The following is an 18,181-nucleotide window of genomic DNA, read 5'->3' on the forward strand; positions in this document are numbered from 1 at the left end:
CTCAAGAAAGTCTGAAACTGAAATGTCAGGGACAGAGTAGCCCAAGTAAAAGGATGCTTAAATTATCTGAACATAAATAGGCTTCCTGCAGACCCTTCACTCGTTGCTCTTACCCTGAATACAAAACTGTAAGTTAAACCCATAAATAATATAGCAACAGCTATTAAACTGATAAAATACAATTTTCCCCTAAAAGAAAAAAAAAGTTAATTGGCTGAAACCATAGAAATGCAATTTTCTTTTGTCTTTTTTTTTTCTTTCACAAACATAATTTTCTAATAATGTATGGCTTGTCCATCCACCATAACTTGCTCGGGACAGTTCTGCCTTATGTCTCTTGTCCCAGCAGAGTTATGAGTAAGTAGCACCCCCTTTCACTTTCAGAAGTATCCTTGTTAGAATGATAAATTATAGAATCATCTTATATAATATATATACATATATACAAACAAACTAGATTTATAAAATAAGAAAAATGTTGAATATATCCATTCAAGAAATAGTAATGACACTGAGAGTAGACACAAACTGGGTTAATAAAATAAAACACTGATAGAAGGAGTAGAGCTTGAGATTCAAAAAAAAAAAAAAAAGAAAACCACTAAAACAGATGAGAGAGGAGACTTATTCCATCACTAACAACAGCTTCACTAGACTTGACAAAATCATAATTCAGACCAGAATTTCTAATTACACTACATGCTTTGTTGCTTTCACTAGCCCCTAAAGGAAATATACTCGCAACAGAAAAAAATGAAGTTGTAAAACAAAAGTTAAAAGCACTGGTACCTTGCTCCTGGAGTCTCCTAACAGCTGTAGGCAGGAAAATATTGAAGGATGGGGAAAAAGCATAGAGAATTATGTCAGAAGCATATGTGGGGATTGTTCTTGCAACAAAAGTGTACAGCAAAACATATCTTAGCAAACCAAAAATATAGGTTAGCAAGCGATTCATATCAAGTGAATAATAACAGAACGCTTTCACAATGGCATTACCTAGCCCTTCCTACACCTCCTAGAAACGCCTTCCAGTACTCACTACACTTCTTGCTATGCTAAAACTCTTCCCACATCACCGAGGTACATCCCGAAAGTCACCGTTAATTCTCCTGTCTGCTCCTACACTAGATTCTGTCTGCCCCTGGGGCTTCTACCCTGGGAGGCAAACACTATGTACCATTCTTGCGCTCTCTCTTCCGCAGCAGGTCACTCGGGAGGCCAAGCAGTTTGGACAAAGAGTAATAAGGGCAGCCTGAGTGGACTGAGAGCTAGAGCTCAGAGAAAAGTCCGAGTCAAGGAAAGCCCAAGCTCAAGTTCTCAAGTCCGACTCTGCCTCCTAGAACTTTGTGCACAGTCCCTTGGGCGGTTCTTTAAAGAATGAGGGAACTCCCCCGTCTTAACTGGAAGTCCCATTTAACTAAGGGTTTTGCACATCCATCATTTCCCACCCCTCTGACCTCCTAATGGGGTCTCTGAATAAATAAGAGACAGATTCTCAGTGCTGCAGCTTGGAAGGAAAAATAGCTTCACAGAGTTCCGTTCCAGCTCATGACTCTGAAGTCAAAGCCATGGTTAGAGCAATTATCCTGAACTCCAGTACCTGCCAGGAAAAAAAGCCCTTCTGCACAGAAGGCTGATGAATAGAGCTGGCCAGGCAGCCCTTGCTTACAGGAAAAGCATCAGGAGAGTGGCAAACTGCTTGCTCACAGTCGCTTGTCAAAGAAATCTGACTGAGCAAGAATAAATAAGGGCGACACAGGATGGGATGAAAGTGAGAATCCCTGTTAGCCACAGACTGTGACATTTTGATCAGATGAAAAACAGGGCTGGGTTTAAAACTTCTGGGTCTGAAAGCAGGATGTTATAATACGTTTTTCCTCACAGAGACAATATATCTTAAAACAGCACAAGCAAGGCCAGAGATCAGACAGTTCTAAAGGGGATCTATTTTAAATGCTGAGCACATCAACCAGAATATGCTAGAGGCAGTGTCACTACCAGCTGAAATACATCTTTAAAAAGCAATCTGACCACAAATTGAAGGACCTCTAATCACTTTATATATATATTTTTAAGATATTCCATTATAATGAGGCAAAAACATATTCCACCAGTGCTTTATATCCTCAGACTTCACTGGCATTAAAATTTAGGAGTTTCCTTAAATAAGGACTCATTTTTAAAGACAAAGGTAAAATCGCATGGAACTACTGGTGTGGTCATGGAATCAGTGCGAGATTTTCAAACAACAAACTCTGTTACCTACTATTATAATGATATGTTTAGGCTATGCCATTAGAACCTGTAAAGCAATAGAAGCAGGAGAACGAAAAAAGGAAACGCTGGGGGAAAAAAAAAAATGGAGAAAAAGGGAAAAAAAAAAAAAAAGCCCAATGACATCAGAGAAGCCCAATGCCATCAAAACTTCCTTGATACAGGAGCACAGAACGAACACCTGACGCGAGTATTTTTTGTATAGGGCCAATTTTCACTTAGGTACAGGGATAGAAGTTTAAAGAGAAAGTGATAATAGTATCAGTTTACCCAGTATTTACACAATTTTACAGAGTGCCCAGGGTGATTTAGTACCCTGATTTGGAGGCGATTTTCTGGTAAGACAGAGAAAACCGTGGCTGAATAAGTCAAAGAGACTGCACACACTGAGACTCTTACCAAAGCATCGGCAACAGCAGCTTCAAGGTCTGTACTTGTGCTCAAAACTCGCATGGCATTCACAGAGCCAGGTATTCTTCCTGCCTGGCCAAGCCCAAACCGGTCTATTTAAGAAAAACAAAACCGACAGATATGTCACTTTAATTCAAATTTTCTCAATTCTTTGCAAGGGCTCCTGCCTCTTCCCACCTACTGGACAGAGGCACTGGAAAGTCTCTAGCCAATCGGAACTACCCCTCACTTACAGTTCTAACTAGACTTGTTTACCGGCGGCAGAGGTGAGGTTGTTCCATATTTAATACTGTCGTGCCACAAAGCATCCTAACAACTGAAATGGCTCTTTAATGTTTTATTTTTGTAAAGTGTTGAGACATGGGGGAGAGAGAGGGGAACTTTAATTAGAGAAGTGAGCAGGGCATTGGGCGGAGTTTTTTAATCTATTTAGTGTTCCCTCTGGAGCAAAGTTGGCCCTGATGTTTGGTCAAACTGATTAGAAAGCTTCACGGTTTGACGACAGAGTTCTAATGCAATGTGTAATAAAAAGTGAAAATTTGAAACAAATGCATTCAATTGATCTCTGCAAATTTTCATTAGTGTCACGACTGTTTAACTGTCATTAACTGAGCTCAATTAATTTTTGGCATTTGTTCATGATGCCTGTGTCACCAAAGGTTATTTAAAAATCAGTTTATTAAAATTCTTCAATGATCATCACAAAATGCTAGCATCTTCACTGCAAAACATTAATCATTCAGATAACAGTAGTATACATTTTTCCTGAGTCTCTCAAAGGATTTTCAAATGATAGTCTAAACATGTAACACAATGGGTATGATCCAAAGAATTTAAAATAGATTTCAGCAGTTCAATAATTTTAAGCCTGTTAAGGATCAAGGACAATGAAGACTAGCTTTTTAAAAGCCCCATTACGTCAGGAGAGCAGCCTTCCTTAAGAAGAGCTGAAGTTAAAGCTATAACAGGAAAAAGTTCATATAAATTATACTCCCTAAGTGTATCATACTATTTACTGGCAAGCATTTCTTATTTAAAATCCTAATGTATTTTAAAAAACCTTTGAAGAAAAATGTTAAGATAAAAAATGCTTTCTTTTTGTGAACAAGTAAGACACTATTTGGACAGAAAAAAAAAACAAAACCCCTCTCTATTAGCCATAATGAAGCATTTAGAATAAAAGGAAAGCTAAATCTATTTTACGTGAATTGATCTTTCTTATAAAGTGATATATTTAAAACTCTAGATATGTAACAAGAGTTCTTTAGAAAACAAGAACTCTAAAAGTGAGGTGTTACTTAGCTTTTTTAAAATGTCAATTTCAAAAATTACACCTTCCAGCGCCACCGAAAGGGGAAAATACTTAAAACACTGCTAACCAAAACGTTATACAGTCATGAATTTTTATAAAGAAACAAAAATTGTATGTTATACTATCCCCTTTTTTAATGCACTTGTTGGTCACACTGTATGTTGTCTTAGCCGTCCTGTTTAAAAGATGATTAAATGTGCCATATAAACTAAGAGACCACAAAGCAATTATATCTAGATCTCTCCCCATATATACATATATATAATCAGTTGACATATGAAACAAGTGTAAATTTGAGATTTGCTGTGCATATGGTTTTATACATCTTTGCTCAAGTCTTTTTTCCATTAAAAAAGGGTAGATAGTAAGGGATTTATGAGTAACAAAATGAAAATACTTCAGTTGTAAGCCATTTAAAAATTACCCAGCATAAACTTAAATAAAACGGAATCTAAAAAAATTAAAAAAAAAAAAAAGTATATCTCATGCCAGCAATTCTTGCTCCAGGGATAATACTGATTTTTTTTTGACAGAAAATTTTTTGACAGAAAATTAAAACTGTAAGAACAATGCAAATATTCTGTGCTTCCCAGATGCGTACAGCTCTGCCATACACAGTGACTGCAGATCACTGGATATATATCATAGATCATTTGAATTTCAAATCTGAAGGGGAAATGTTTGTCTGGATCTGAGCAAAGTTACAAGCCTTTTGTTTTCACCAGAGCAAAGTCTGTTCTACACTCACTGCTCTGATGTTATGATGAAGCTCCATTTCCCAAGAGATGGATACGTGTGACTGTGCCCTCAGTCTGGCCCCTGATTTTCAGGGGACTGTACCCTTCAGAGTGTGCATAATAAAAAGCATAGCTCGCTTCGCTTAGAGGAAGAACAGAGAAAATAACTCCATGAATTGGTGACAGTTGTCCCCATCAACAGGCTGTGATTTAATACATAATGCCTTACTCAGGTAAGAAAACTGTAGTTATCATAAAAAAATGATGTCACTTAAATCCAGCAAACTGATGCATTTCAGTATGCTTACTTTTTGCCCCAATGGCTGACCGGGGCACTTCTGGTATCGTTAAAGCGGGCTGGGACGGAACATTTGGGGACCACAGGCTGCAAAGGCTACCTGCCGCCTGACCTGATTACCTGAATCGTGACCTTGTTTTAGCGTAAAAGTTTTAGGACAAATATTTATACATATGAAATCATGCACGCTAGGACTTGGAACATTTAGTAACTAAACAGTTCCTCCAAGTAATCAGAACTTGACACTAATAATTAACATCAGCAATCAACACTTTTTGGGAGCAAAGCCTTTGTGAAATGAAAGACTGTCGGGGGACCTCCATCCCCTCTTTCCCCACAGGGACTTTTCGGGATACCTATTTCCGGTGACTGTTCTCCTATTTCGGGAGGGAGTCAAAAGAGGGGTAGAAGCCCCTCCCCGTGTTTTTGTTTTGTTTTCACATTAACATGAACACTGGAGAAATGATGTTGTCAAAAGGCTATAAAGCATCTACGGCCTATTAACAGAACCATAAACATTCAACAACTTAAAAAAATCAAAGCACGTTGGGGAAAACAAATATGAAGGGCGGACATGCCAAGTGCTAGCCGACACTGATGAAAACAAATGCGAAAATGGGTGCGAAACTGGAACATATGAAGAAGCCAAGGCATGCAGTTAGCACTTGTTCACCTGACTGCCCAACAGTTTCAGCAGTGGAGAGGGCACTAGTGGACCTGGAATGACGTCGAGAGGCTGCAGGTAAAAGGAACGGCAACACCCACAGGATTAACACAGAAGTACCCCAGACAGGAAATGCCACAGTCCAAAGGGAACACACAGACTGCTCCCAACAAGGCCATGTTTTCTCATGAAAGGGAATGATGCTGGAGATGAATGGAGAGCAAGTGCCAATCCCCAAACTCTACGGCAGCCTGCTGGCTCTCACAGGGCTAGCACACACACACAGGCACGACAAAGGCACTCTTTGCGGTGTTCCTTAGGCACCAGCTGAGCTCAGACTCCAGGTTTATATTCACGCCACGAAGCCTCAATGAGCCGTTAATGGAGATATGCAACATGAAGGACATCAGGAGTCACAGAGCGCCGTCTATATACCGAGTGGAACAGCAGGAGAATGGATTATTTACTCAGCTCACGAGATGCCTCATCGGTACGTGATGCATATGCAACCATGCACCAAAAACAAAAGCATAGAACTTCGTCATGTTATCTGGACAGAAATAGGATGAAATCATGAGAAAGGGGCTCAACAAATGAAATTCCGTGTTCCCCCAAATTTTTGCTCTCCTGTTGCACGGATACCCTAATTATCAATGAACTTATTGTTGAACTGCTGGAGACGGAGTCGTAACAGGCTTAAGGAGCTTCCCTGGCGAGGCATTTGCAGTACTCTGGTTACGGGCAACCACTCTGCAATGCAGCTGGGGGCAAATCCTGGTGTGATCACAACCAGCTGGAGGACCTGAGGCCAAGCGCTACATCTCTCTGTGTCTCAGTTTCCTCGGCTGGAAATGGTGCTAAAAGTGGTACGTACCTCTTGGGAGTGGAGAGAGTTGCAAGAGCTCAGACACAGAGCACTTAAAGCAGTGCCAGGCACTGAATAAATGGTGGGAGCAACAGGAGAGTGCTGCTGGTGCTGGCGGTGGCAGTGACGGTTGCCAGTCAACGCCAGTTTACAGGTCTACGTCAGATATTGCTGTATTAGTAAGTATTCACAATACGCATATTAATTCAGCAATCTGAGGAACTCTGTGCTAAACTCTGTCCGCACAGAGAATTACTTTCAGAAAGAACCGTAAAATAGGCTTTGGTTCAAAATATGAACTTATTGAGCAGAGTGCCATGCAACATATGGCTTTTCCTTACCTCCGGAAAAAAACCCAAAAGACTGTGTGCTTATATTCATTACTCTGGAAAGAACATGGTGGTCATACCAGGGAAAACTCACAAGGTTTAACAAAGTAATAGCAAGCAGTGCTACTTTTCACCCACGCTACTAGAGTGCAGTATCCTGCACATGTGAACACTTTCATTTCGTCATAAAATACCAGAACCTCAAACTCTTCAATATAACTTTTTTTAAGATTGTTTTTAAGGTAATCTCTACACCCAAGGGGGCTCAAACTCACGACCCCAAGATCAAGAGTCACATGCTCTACCGACTGAGCCAGCCAGGCGCCCCTATAATTTTATTTTTTCAAGCTCATGTCACTTTATGAATATGCACATATCTGGGTATTAAGTGGTATTAAATAGCAAAGGTTACCTGGTCGACAAATTTTTACCAGCTTGAAAAAGGAAAATTTCTAACTCCTCAAGATGCACACAAATAAACTGGCAATCTCTAAAACAGATATAAAATAATTGCTTTCCTTACAGAAGGAAGTTGGCAAAACACATTTTAAGACTGAAGCATACCATTTACTGTACAACGTATCAGCACCATATCCTAGTTTAAACTGAAAATAGCTTTTAAGCAATACCTGATGGTTTCTTATAAAGTCGTTCCCTGGTTCTGTTTCAACAGACTATTCTACAGTAAATCTGTCATGTAATGAGTCCTTTGTCATGTTCTCAAGTGAACATCCATCAGTGGAATCCAAGGTGGACCCAGTTATGTCAAAGCCTGATTTACACCAGAGCCCTTACTTTCACTTAGAAGTTGTCACTGTAACCAGCATATACATAGGCATGCCATGGAAATGGTCCAAAATAACTTTGTAATAAAAACGCAAACATAAAACCAATATATAATCACCAAAACATAATTATTTCCACACACCCCCCCCCCCTTATTTCAAACTGAAGGTTGAATCTCACTAATTTATAGAAGGGGTGGGAAACAATTATTAAAGTGAATGAGAAGGAGGAGAAAACTTCACATTGTCTGAAGGGCACAGCAAGTTACCCTGGGAACCACCTTTAGGGACTCATCTATGAATTCCTAGGTCCTAACTCCAAACCTGGAAATCATAATTGAGAAACATTGCTAGACACTTTCTCTGTGCTTAAGCCTGGAGAGAAAGCATTTAATACATTTCAGAGGAACAAATGAAAGACACTAAATTATCAAAACTTTCAAATGAGGCAGGGAAGCAGCCAAGCTTTGAAGTCAGGCTGGATTCAAAACCTCGTTCCACCATCTAGCTGTATGACCTTGAGAAAGTGGCTTACTCTCCCTAAGTCTCTGTTCCGTCATCCGTAAAAAAAAGGATGACAGTAACACCTGTCCCAGAGGGCAAACAGGAGCCATGAGGAGCTGCACCTGCTCAGAATGGTGCTGGTATGCACAAGCACTGCTCTCGTTCTCATTGGATAAAAGTCTTATGGACAGATTTAACCCAAGGAGGCAAAGGGGGCATGGCATAAAAATTCAGCTGAGAAGATGTTAACTATGGCCCTGACCACAACAGAAGACGTGTGCTGATGCTAGTTTGTTAGGAAGGGGAAATATCTGTATCCACATCTTCTGCCCTGGTAGGAGCGATTGTGCATCTCACCATTCTGGGTTGTCACCAAGAAAGACACGTATGCAGATCCATTTCACCAAAGAAAGTGAAAACAAGACTAGATCACTCAAGTACTCAGGGTTCAATTAGGAGCTCAAGAGTTCAGCACACTTTGCCCGGTCCGCTGACCACATGCTGGATTCCAAAGGCTGCCTTCCATGGACAGTAACAAAAATACCCATACATATATGAAATAAAAACACGGACTTGCCTAAGAGACCAAATAACCAATAAATAGATTGAATCGTTCACTTATGTAACAGGTTGTTTAGAAGGTCAGCAAGGATGCAGAGATGTACAGCCTTAACTTAAGGAAAAATCACCAGTTCATTTGGGAAAAAAAAAAATCATCATTGCCACCCAATTTGTTGAGAATTCTGTTCTGATGCTTCAGACTGCTGTGGAATAGCTGATGTGTACAAGGTAAGTCGACCCACTTGGGATCTCATGGTCATCAGGTAGACTAAGTCAAGGGACTCATCTGGCATGGCTTTAACTGCATACAGGACAGCAGGTCATAAGGAAGTATATCCAGATTTTGATTATTGATACTGATGGGATAAAAGGATATTAGGAAGAAGTGTATGACACTAGGAGCAGAGAGAGGCAAATATTAAGACTATGTGTTTCTGATCCATCATCCACTTTCTGGAGTGACATTTTTATATTTGAAAGACCCAGTTACATAGAGTCAAAATAACAGACTGCTGCAGACCATAATTCCATATAACAACTTCAGACCTAGGCCTAACATTCTAAAATGATTTCCACCTGCTATGCTTATCAAAAGGAAAACAGTTTTACAGCAGAATGGCAAAGAACTGAAACACAATTACTGGAGAATACAAAATATTTTTTTGTGAAAAGTGTGTGGTCGTTCTAGAGGTCTCTAGGGATTAATAATTTGCACTACGAGGTATATGTCCATTTTAGACTATTCAAACTAAAAAGAAAAGGCAAACACGATATTCCATAAAGGAAATAGGTTTCTCTGTCGGTTTTTCTTGAATCCTAAAACCTGTGAAAATATAAACTCTGGCTATAAGAGAGACTGAGGTTGGTGGATGAGCAACCCAAATGGCACCTGGCTGGTGACCTGAGATATAGTACTAATACCACCTTATGGCGACCAAATACCGTAAATTTCTGCCCTGGGAGGGCATCGGGTCACAGCCTTTAAATAGCCTATGGAGCCGAGGAAGAATGAAAATATCTGACTCGTTAACAATAAACGTTGTAAAGTCATGCATTGTGCTGTACACCTCAGTGGCTTATCAAAAAGCTACTTTGGGCTTGCTTTAGGAGGAAGCACTGAAATGACTCACTTCACAAAAAACCATGGCTAATACCTTTATCCATGCAGCTTTTTAATGTTATCACCCCTCAACTGAGCACATTTCATGTCGTAGACATTATCACGATTTTATTTTTCTCCACCTTTGAACTGAATCACGTAGGGCCTGACCTCGGGTACAATTCAAAACCAACTGTTGAAATTCAATGACAAAAGATACACTTGGCATTCGCTCTACTTTTAAGAAGCAAGTCACTGTCACTGAGCGTCCCCTTATGTTAGAAGTGACCACGCAGATGGGCTTGCCGGCCAGCAAGTGGTCACAAATGGCAACGGCACAGAGTGAAGTGGTGTTTTTTTCCTCCAATATATAAAAATTGGAAATGGCCAAACTTCAAGCATGCAGAGGGGGGAGGGGACAACAGAGGGTAACTAAGGAAGAGGAAAGAGAGAAGAAAGGATCACAAGGACAGCAGAGGAGGGAGAGCAGGTCATTCCACCTGGCAGTGTGTGGGACAAGCATTTGGAGCAGGGCAAGGAACTCTGCTCCGAGAGCCAGTGCCTACGTGTACTCACCGAGTGGAGGAAAGCCCCGAGCGGGGCTCGTATCGCGGCTGCTCTCACAGCTGGTATTACGGCTGCACCCCTGACTCATGCTGGGTCGAGGGATACGGCTGCTCCGTGCTAGTGTGCAGCATGAGGGGTTTCAGAGAAGGTGAAGAAGTTTAATGAAGACAGAAAAACTCACAAAACGTCAGTCACATTCCGTTAACGTAATCATGACATTGTCCGCGCTGGGGGGGGGGGGGGGGGGGGGCGCAGGTGCATCGTGAGTGACTATCCCTGCCGAGGCCTCACTGACTGGCATGCTGACAACAGGAGAGGGCCTGCATAAAAACTCGACTGTGCTCGAGGTTTCGGAAAGCTGTGGGTTTTTGTATGGAAGCGAAATAATACCTCAATGTAAGAAATGAAAAAGAAAGCTTTCCAAAGAGCAAACTGGCACCAGGAAATCCAAGATCAAACTCTTTTAGAAAATGATCAGTTCTTACGGCTTTAGCAAACTGGCTCGACAAGATGATAAACGACTAAAGCCATTTTCATATACACTGTGTTGTTAGAAAGATCATTTATTTTGGATTAAAAAACAGAATAAAGGCTCGAAATCCATGAACTTACCTAATTAAAAGAAAGAGGGTTCACTTCTCTCAGCCTGGGCTTCTTTACAAAGAGAAGTTCTAAGGACTGACACAGCTGGAGAACCTGCCCACTTCAAGTAAGTATCTAAATGCTTCAAACATACTTAATTACCTAAACCAACATGTATAGAGAGTTGGGATTGCTTTCCCTTTATTTACTGGTCCCAACAATTCATTCTTGCTTTTTCTGTGGGAATCCAAACAGATCTGCCTGTGGTCCCTACTCAAGCACCTTCACTTTACAGCCTCACACGTGAGTCTGTCAATGGTATGTGGACTGACAAATCCCAATACTCATGTTAAAAGATCCCTCCACTGACCTAAGAATGGCCAATTACTGTATGATTATCCGTGGGTAACTTTATTATCATGTTACAAAAACACTGAGAAGACAGTGTCACATGACTAGCTTAAGGTCTAACATAACTTGGCCATAAAGCTCAGATAAGACCAGGATGCTTTTGTTTTCTAATTTAACTTGAGGAAACAAAGGCACAGTACTGGCAAAATACTCAGAAATGACTCTGCATACTGAACGTGTATAGCCATCTCCATAATAGCTGGTGGGACAATAAATATGTCTGTCTTGAGTGGATCTACTCATTCTGGACCGGATAGAAATGTCTTCCCTGAACATTTTGGAAAAAATAAACTAGATTCACTGATGTAAAATCATTTTACATTTACTATATTGTAATGAGCAGAGCCTACTACTTCAAAGCCAAGGTGGATTTACAGCATGACCAAACTATAACAAGAATGTCTTCCAAACCGGAATCGTGAAATTCCCTGACAAAGAATATGGAAGTGAGAAACCAAACCAACTTCTTCCTGTGGTCTCTGCTCAGTGCTAGAGTTACATCAGACCCCACAGTTACATAAGAGATGTCCAAATGCTTAGGTCTGCACTGGCAAGCAAGGGAAAAAAATCAAGCGCAGGAATGCAATCTGAGCAATCTGTCAAAACGGGGCTTCACTTAGGATTGTCGAGTAATTCCTAAATTCGCCTTCATTTTGCTACATGACATGGAGGCACTGGGTTTTTGCTCAAACTGGCAGTGACTATTAATCAGCAATTCTTGATAATAATTCTGAACAGCTCCTATGATGAGGGTGCCCAGGGGCTAAATTAAAAAATCCTTAAAAAACTAGGGAGCATCCACTGACACCAATATATGAGAAGGTGCCTAGAACCTACAAAGTAATGCGGCTTATCCCTAGAGGATCAATACCACATCTAATTTGTGAAATGACCTCTCTGGTTCCATGCTGACTCACTCGTCCAGCCACGATGCCTCTCCTGTCTCAGCCTCCCCATAGGAAGGTTGGGAGAGAGAGTCCCTCATTTAAATGAGAAGGGTACTGTGAGATAAGGTACACATGTGAGTACCTCTGAGTTCCTTGCTGAAAGGCAGACATGAAAATCTTATTTCACTACCCACTCCAAAACAAACAACTGGAAATAATAAAGACAATCCTGATAAGTGTTTCACACATGCACATGCTTAAGTTGAGCATTTTCTTATAGTTCTTGCCTGATCCCTTCTGTCACCCTGCTTCCACTCCCTTCCTTAAAAAATACACATGCTACAGCAATGGGAAATCTCTGCTCTCTCTCGCTGAGCCTGCTTTGTGAAGACAAGAGCATGAAAAAGGATAAGTGGACATGATCTGAAGCAACAATATGCATAATTTTTTTTTTTTTTTAAGATTTTATTTATTTATTTGAGAGAGAGGGAGAGTGAAAGGGAGAAGCAGACTCCCTGCTGAGCAGAGAGCCCGATGTGGGACTCGATCCCAGGACTCTAGGATCATGACTTGAGCTGAAGGCAGACGCTTAACCAACTGAGCCACCCAGGTGCCCAACAACATGCGTAATTCTTTTTTTTTTTTTTTTTTTTTTAAGATTTTATTTATTTGACAGAGACACAGTGAGAGAGGGAACACAAGCAGGGGGAGTGGGAGAGGGAGAAGCAGGCTTCCCGCCGAGCAGGGAGCCCGATATGGGGCTCGATCCCAGGAACCTGGGATCATGACCCAAGCCGAAGGCACGCGCCTAACGACTGAGCCACCCAGGCGCCCCCATGCGTAATTCTTAACAAGGTTTACCCTCCTTAGTATTTCAGCCAGAGAAAGTTTATTCACCCCTTTGTGCTGACTGGCTTCCCTAACATAGGCTAGTAGTAACATACACAAAAAGAATTCTGCTTATGAATTTGTAAACATCTGCCCACAGTTGCCCCACGCCACATTAAAGGACATCTAGTGGTGACAGCAACCGTTCAAATGCTGGATAATTTAAAACACGAGAGGAGTAATGGCCACTTCTGATACCACTTCCAAAGACCACTCTATAAAGAGGATTTTAAGTAAGTATATCAATATATGATTTTTATAAAGACTAATGAATTAGATGGTGAAAGCTAAAAAAAAAAAACAATATCAAATCAGCCTCTTTATGGAGTGCCAAAACTGACTGTTCTCTATGAGCATATATAATGTGAAGGCAAAAGAGAAGAGGAAGAGACGATGAAGACATGCTTGCCTTTTGAACTTTCTGAAGGCAATATTCTTCGGTGGTTCTGAAGTCCTATGCTTACAGGAAAGGCTGGGAAGCCTTGAAAATCCATCTGATTGGCTTCATTTCTTGAGAGACACTCTACTTTTGTAGTGTTTGGGGGGTAAACCCGACTTCAGCCTTTTAAGGAAGGGATGGATCCTACCAGAACTCACATCAAAAGCAAAAGTACAAGAGGAATAAGGAGCACTACCATGAAACATCTCTACAGTCTGGACATTTTCATGTTGTGGTCTTGTACACAGTAGTCTAATTTAACAGGTGACACTGATTACTGTTAATTTTTGCTTCTTTCAAAATATTTTGACCAGAAAATCTGAAAACAGGATGTAAGCTGCCAAAAATAAAAATTTTTATAGTCTTTTCAAGAGATGAGTGGAAGAAGGAAACTAAAGGCAAACTTTCAAAATATAACTGCTATAGGTATTAGCTATTTATACTTTATTATTCATCAAAAACAGAATAAAACCCCAAAATGAAACAATTTACAATCTATTCTGTTTGGCTGAACAGTTTATGAAGGAATAAACTGCCAAGAAAAAAGAGAGTAGCAGGGTTTTATTTTGTTTCTTGGTTATACAACAGGAATTATATCCTGTTTTGCTTAAGAAACCTTAAATGCTAAAGAAGAAGAGCTTTGGTGTCATTTTTATTACAGATGAGGCATAGCTGAACCAAACATAATTTGTAGGTAATTTGTAGAATTAATTCTCAGTGCAAATTCCAAGCCTAGCTTAGCAATGATTAAAACTATTAATTGGTTTGGGACAAAAGAAAATATTCTTAAAAGACGCTTACCCCTTTTTCGAATACTTATATTTCAAGTTGCTATACAATGAACCAAATGTTTATAAACATTTTGGTATATACAGGCATATATCCAGTATCTACTAAATGATCACAACAATGGACAATCTACTGCTAAAGATGCTATGTATCTGACACCCTATAAAATGGAATCCCTCAGCAGTACTATAGGAAGAAGTGGAAAGATGTACTTGATGCATTTATCTATCTTTATATCTGTGTGTATTCTCACCATGTGCAGAAATTTAAATATCTTCTTTAATCAGAATTGTATGTATGACCTCAAAGCTTTACACATAACTGATCCCCTTAATGAGCATCAAGGAAATAACTTTGTCCAAAATACTGTTTCAAATAAGAACTCTCTGGAAGAGAACAGGTTCCTATTTAGTTTTTACTGATGGATGATGTTTCATAGTACCTCGTAAAGGCTTAATAAATGCTGTCTTTTCAACTATCCACAACACAAACTTCCTAGTTAAAACCATGGAATACCAGGTCCTAGAGTTATGCTAGTCAACCTAGGGCAGTTTCTTTCCCAATTTCAAGAAAAGGTAAAAATGGCAACTTTAATAATATAAGAAGTCAAATCCCAGAAAAGAAAGAATTTTTAAAAGTATGAAACTAATCTGGATCACCAAGAGACTTCCTATACACATTTAGCTAACTACCAAAAAGGGACAGCCAAAACCTCATGACTAAATATGAAATCAAATGCATTTTCCAAACAAAACTAGATCCAAACAGACATATGTTACAGCCTCAAATCTGAAGTTTAGACATTCTCGTCATGATACTTTCCCTGGTGTATCCACATAACTTGTTATCGCTGGATCCAAATAACTTGTCAGCTCAGGGACCACGCTATGTAATGCCAACAGAAAGTTGGGATCACGTAGAAATTTCTCACTTGCTTTGGAAATGTTAGTCAAACCAATGCCTATTCATTCTACCTCTTAAATATGCCCCCGCTCCCCGCCTTCTCGTAGCTCAGGTGGCCTTGGAGGACTTTTAGAAGCGGCACCCTCTCAGTCCCACTGCCCTCGTCTCCCACCTCACCCTGACAAACTTCCTTTGCTGCAGCTCAATGAATTACCTCTGGTTCCCATAGCACATTATGCTTCCTCCCATCTGTTTCTGGACACACTCCTCTCTGCCCTAGAACACCTTTCTTCTCTTCTCCCCACCCTGCCTAAGCCTACCTTACACATCATCAAAAATGGACCTATTCTGGCAAGCCTCCCCTCTCCCAGTCCTTCCAGATTTCTCTCTTGGGCGGACTGGGGTAGGCAAGGGTCCTAAGACACTCCTTTCCTATGGTCCCAGAGCATTATATCACAGTATCTGTCATACTATCTTACATTTCCACCCCTAAGACCACAAGCTCTTTGAAAATCAGAAGCTGTATCTGTTTTATCTTCTGATCCTAAGGTTTAACAAAGTGCCTGTGCATCACAGGAAACATTCAAGTAAAGCTGTTAACAAGATAAATAAATGAGAAAGAAAAGCCAATAAGACTTACGAATATAGTAGTACTCTGATTTCACATTAATAGATTTTTACCCTTAGAAAACAGTAAAAATATTAAGGAAGAGGATGAACATAGATTTCTCATAATATATTACAAAAGATGTCTTTTATATTAAATAGATTATATAGAAATTAGATTTGAATAGACTAAGCTGCTGAGAGTAATTGATATAATTCTATACACTATCACAAAGAAACTAAATACTACAACACAAAAATAGTATATATTTGGTTTTCGTTTGTTCCTAGTTTTCATGTTTGAACAGTACTATGTCAAAAGTAACTATACACATTCTTTGACCATAAGTTCCACCAATTACGTCAGAGAGGATCAAAATCAAAATATACGTGGACACTACAAATTGCTTTTGAAAATATATATAGACTAACGGCTACTTAGTGCTAATCCATGAAAGATGAAAAGCAACATTGCTCCTAATTGTGAAGAAGACAATCCTGCCCACTCCCCCCAATTCTAACATTTTGTTAAATGGCTCTAAAACACAAAAGCCCACAGTGACATTAATTCTTTTCCGTCAATCTGAACGGTGAGGCTCATGTATTTTTCGGTTGTGATTCAAACCTGAACATGCCATAATCTGTAAAAAGCACAAATCAGAATGTCTTTTAACACAGGCAAAATGACATCCTCAGTTCAAAAGGAGATCTCTATTTCCAATATTAGACAAAGTCATTACATTATAATAAAAATCATGACCAAGTTGGGAATGATGTTTTGAGGTCTTTGAGAATCCTTACCTAATCCTATTCGGTTTGGACTTGTTTCTCGGCTACATCCCTGACTCCTGGGAATCTTGCTTCGTTTTTCTGAAGAGGGGGTCACAGGTGGGCCTCTTGAGGAACCCCCAGCAAGGCCACCATAACCACTTCCCAACAATTTCCCTGGGGAACTTGACCGGCTGCCGGCTAAAAATGAAACAAAACAAAACTGAAGAATGGCTGTAAATCAGGGACTAAACTATAACAATTTCAGAAGTCAGTAAACACATTATTTGGATCAAATACTTTTATATAAAAATGGCTTTTTTTGTTGGTGGTAGTACTATTTTTTTTTACATGGAGCATAAAAGAACATCAAATATCATAAAAGAATGTTTATACAAAGAAGAATTACAGGTGGAGTCCCACAAAAATGACAGTAAAATTTCTGATTCAAAGAGCAGGCTGAGTACAAACAGCTCCCTGTTCCACAGCAAATTTCTACAAATAATCACAAAGGTGTTTATTGTTTCGTTTTTTTATTCTATAAGAGTTGATATGTGAAAAATTTTAAATATAACCATTAGAAGAAGAGAATTAGAAGTTTCTTAAACATTACTGGAAGAATAGATCCAAGGACATCCCATTAGTTTAACAAATGGAAGAAAAGGAAGCAGGAAGGTAACTAGAAACATGGTAAATAAAAAAATCACAAAATAAAATGGTAGGAATAAACTCAAACATATCACTAATCATAATAAATGTGGCTGGATTAATTTTATCTATTAAAAGACAGAGATTCTTGGATTGGCTTTTAAAAAAATGAAACTCAACTGAATGTTGTTTATAAAAAATAAACAACATACCTAATACAAAACAATAAAACAGAGTGAAACAGCATTAAAAAAAGGACAAAGGATATCTCATATTGATAAAAGAATCACAGTCAATGAAGACATAATAACCACAAACGTTTATGCTCCAAGTAACACAGCCTTGAAATATAATACATAAAACTGATAAAAATATAGGGAGAAATTCAGGTCATTAATTATTAATGCACCTCTAAGGAAAAAAAAACAACTAAAGAAACTAATAACTAATACACCTCTGAAATTGACAGAGCAGTCAAAATTATACAGATATGCATAAACACACGTCCCACATACACACACATGTACAACAAACAGAAGACATTCTTTTCACTTTTCCACACATATTACAAAAACCGACTACGTACTAAGTTTCAAAGGAAATCTCAGAAATCTACAAAAATAGAAATTACAGAGACCACATGCCCTGAGATGTACACAAGAGAATTAGAAATTAAAAACAAATCATATATAGTAATTTTTATAAATGAGTAAGTGGCTGGATAGCTTTATAACCATTTTTCATGAGATAACATTCTTTCTTAAAGAAAACAGCAAAATTTTAAAGATCACATCAATACACCAAAATACACTCTCCTTATTAAGTAGAGAACGCAATAAAATTCTTAAACATAA

The 18,181-nt window shown here is 39.2% G+C and overlaps 1 protein-coding gene across 10 annotated transcripts in view; it reads right to left on the reverse strand.

Annotated features, from left to right (window-relative positions):
- Positions 1-18,181, reverse strand: part of CLASP1 (cytoplasmic linker associated protein 1) — a 263,183-nt gene that overhangs the window by 66,202 nt on the left and 178,800 nt on the right. For 6 of the 10 annotated variants that reach the window (XM_035008217.1, XM_035008211.1, XM_035008214.1 and 3 more), the window contains 3 exons: positions 16,713-16,880; positions 2,674-2,777; positions 790-813 (listed from right to left, as the gene is read on the reverse strand). In XM_035008217.1, the coding sequence (XP_034864108.1) occupies positions 790-813; positions 2,674-2,777; positions 16,713-16,880 (296 nt within the window). The remainder of the gene's footprint in view (positions 1-789; positions 814-2,673; positions 2,778-16,712; positions 16,881-18,181) is intronic. The other 4 variants (XM_035008218.1, XM_035008216.1, XM_035008215.1 and 1 more) reach the window with 1 other exon arrangement.

The sequence above is a fragment of the Mirounga leonina genome, unplaced genomic scaffold (assembly GCF_011800145.1).
Source record: "Mirounga leonina isolate KUSES-001 unplaced genomic scaffold, KU_Mleo_1.0 Mir_151, whole genome shotgun sequence".
NCBI classification, from domain to species: Eukaryota; Metazoa; Chordata; class Mammalia; order Carnivora; family Phocidae; genus Mirounga; species Mirounga leonina.